A 2,737-nucleotide genomic window follows, 5' to 3' on the forward strand; every position below is an offset into this window, starting at 1 on the left:
AAACACGCATGACTTTTATCAGAAACATCACGCACTTTGAACAGAGATCAGCACGAATTTTTCATGGTAGTTGAATCCGGTCATTGCACTGTCTGCTTGTATGATGGGAGACACTCTGCTACCTTATATTATAGCTTCATTGGCTACCTTTCTGCTTGTAAGCATTGTAGCTATATGGGGGGACTGTCCGCTCTCTATCATTACATCTTCTTATATTTCCGAATGTAATTTTTCCCTTTGTCCTTATGCGTTTTTCGGTACAACCTCGCAGAGAATTTAATTTTTTCATTATAGCTTTTGTCACCCCAGTATCTACCCATTATTCTGGTAGCAACTTTTTTCTTATGTTTGGTTCGGTAATCTATATCGTTATCCTACCATTCTTTACTCTTTTGTTTGGCTGTCTCAATTTTCGCATGTCTATAAACTACATCATTATAATAACGCTGTTTGTCACTATCAATTATTACTTCTCGATACGCCTGGTCGGTTGAATACCTTTGCTTTTTTCTTTTCAAGATGCTATCTCTGTTTTTTTGGTAGTACTGTTTTTTTTAACTTGCGTGTAGCTTGCTTGATTGAAACCATTATGTAACCATTAGTTGAATGTTTTTATGTCACGTATCAAGTATCAAGAACCTAACAAAAAATTAAACTAATTTTTAAATTTTCAGGTATTTTTCTAGTCTAAATTAAAAGATTAAAACTATTGTTCAGACACAATAAATATTTTTGCAGTTTATAACTTTAGCGATTCTGAACTAAAAACGAAAATAAAATAAAAATAAATTTTTTCAATTTTGACGTCACGTCGCTAATAAAGTCATATATGCTTATTAGTACACAATAGGTTTTAGATATTACGTCATGTCACTTATTACGTCATATATGGTTATTAGTAGATAATCGGTAAAATATTCGGTCTTTATTATAATTTAAAATGATCCATTGAACAATTCTCTACGATGCTCCAATGCTAAGCTATATATGGAATATAAAGTTTAAAATACAACCTTACCACGGACTGTTTGATTGCTTCAAAAACAAAAATTAAATGTCTTTGAAAAGACAGCAGTATGGAAAGACATCAAAAATACAGTTTTTTGTGGAGAAATTTATCCCGTTTTAATTTGTTTTAGTTACAAAAGCTTTTTAACCCAATTAATTTCCTTTAAAATTAACCATTGAACAACTTTCTACGATGTTCCAGTGCAAAGCTATCTCTGGATAACAAGAAAGAAAAAAATATCCCGTTTAGGCAGAATGTTGTAGTAGCTGCCACTTTTCTTGATTGTCACAAGCCAATATATTTCCCTTGCTGTTCAAGCCAAATGACAGAAAGTTTCCTCTACAGGGGTTTCGGACAAGGCAGTTCTAATGGTGTACTTTTTGTTTTGATATGACTCATTTTTTAGGAGCTATGGGTTTTTACATTTCTTAACATTGGACGTGATCGTCTCTTACTAGGTTGCTAGCTACCGCTGCAACCCGAGAATGTTGCATCAGCTGCCACTTTTCTTGATTTTCAAGCCAATATATTTCCCTTGCTGTTCAAGCCAAGGGACAGAAAGTTTCCTATACAGGGGTTTTGGACAAGGCGGTTCTAATGGTGTACTTTTTGTTTTGACTTGACTCTTTTTTTAGGAGTTAGAGGTTTTTATATTTCTTAACATTGGATGTGATCGTCTCTTACTTGGTTGCTAGCTACCGCTGCAACCTGGATGATCGTCTCTTACTAGATTGCCAGCTATTGCTGCAACCCTGATTAGTGACTCTAGATACACTCCATATGGGCCTAATTTGAATATTGTATAGGGCCGGAAAAATACAGCTGCAACCCTGATTACAAACAGGAAAAAGCCTACGGCTTTTTCTTCTTTGAAATAGTAAGAGACGAGCAACCCGGATTGACAACCCAGATTTAGGAGTTATGGGTTTTTATATTTCTTAACATTAGACGTGATCATCTCTTACTAGGTTACTAGCTACCGCTGCAACCTGGTGGCCTATGCAAGTTAGTATAGGCAAGAGTTCGTTCTTTATTGTAAACTATTGAAAAAGTAATGTTTAGGGATACCGATTCAATAATGCTGCCACGAGAAGTACACGCAGTCAATAAATGGCTCCAGTCACCTCAATTGTACCACGTTATGCGAGACCATCCTTACCATGGAGTTGAAATTTTAGCAGGCATGTTTGGCGTCAAGTTGGGTCAACGGAGGACAGAAATCAGGAAATTTGCTTCAGAATTAATATATCGCTCAATAGGGGATCAGTATAAATACACAGACCAGAACCTGCTTGCAGAAATATTTTGGAATGATGTCAGAAATAACTGTATAGTTCATGACGCTTACCTCTGTGGGAGTTTTAAAGTGTCTGGCGAAAGCGAAATTCGACCTTTTCCTACAAAAAGAAAGTGTCGCCAATTTGTTGGTAATATACAAAATAACCAATTGGACAAGGACAAAGCTTGCCCAGTCAAATGCAGACCCAGTAATCACAAGGATTGGCTCTACTGCTAGTATTGTTTCCCCTTTTTTCGAAACAAAGGCAAATTTGCTCAGGCTCTTAATCTCTGATTCTTAGAAATGGGTTTCTGTTTTCAGAAATGAGAAAATCCACGTTTAAAATACATTTGATTTTATTAATAATATTTGATTCTTTAATAAATGTGGGGTTTTAGTTTTCAGAAATAAGAACACCAACGTTTAAAATACATCTGGTTTTATTAATA

General features: G+C 35.3%; 1 protein-coding gene across 1 annotated transcript; it reads left to right on the top strand.

Moving 5' to 3' along the window:
• Positions 1 to 2,048: 2,048 nt before the first annotated feature.
• On the top strand, positions 2,049 to 2,525 carry LOC148950912 (uncharacterized; the record flags this gene model as incomplete). The annotated part of the gene is made up of 1 exon (XM_089090947.1): positions 2,049 to 2,525. A coding segment is annotated over one exon (477 nt), but the record flags the coding sequence as incomplete, so codon positions are not given.
• Between the last annotated feature and the right edge of the window lie 212 nt (positions 2,526 to 2,737).

This window comes from Artemia sp. Qi Xiang Cuo, chromosome 6 (assembly GCF_049724085.1).
Source record: "Artemia sp. Qi Xiang Cuo chromosome 6, ASM4972408v1, whole genome shotgun sequence".
NCBI lineage: Eukaryota > Metazoa > Arthropoda > Branchiopoda > Anostraca > Artemiidae > Artemia > Artemia sp. Qi Xiang Cuo.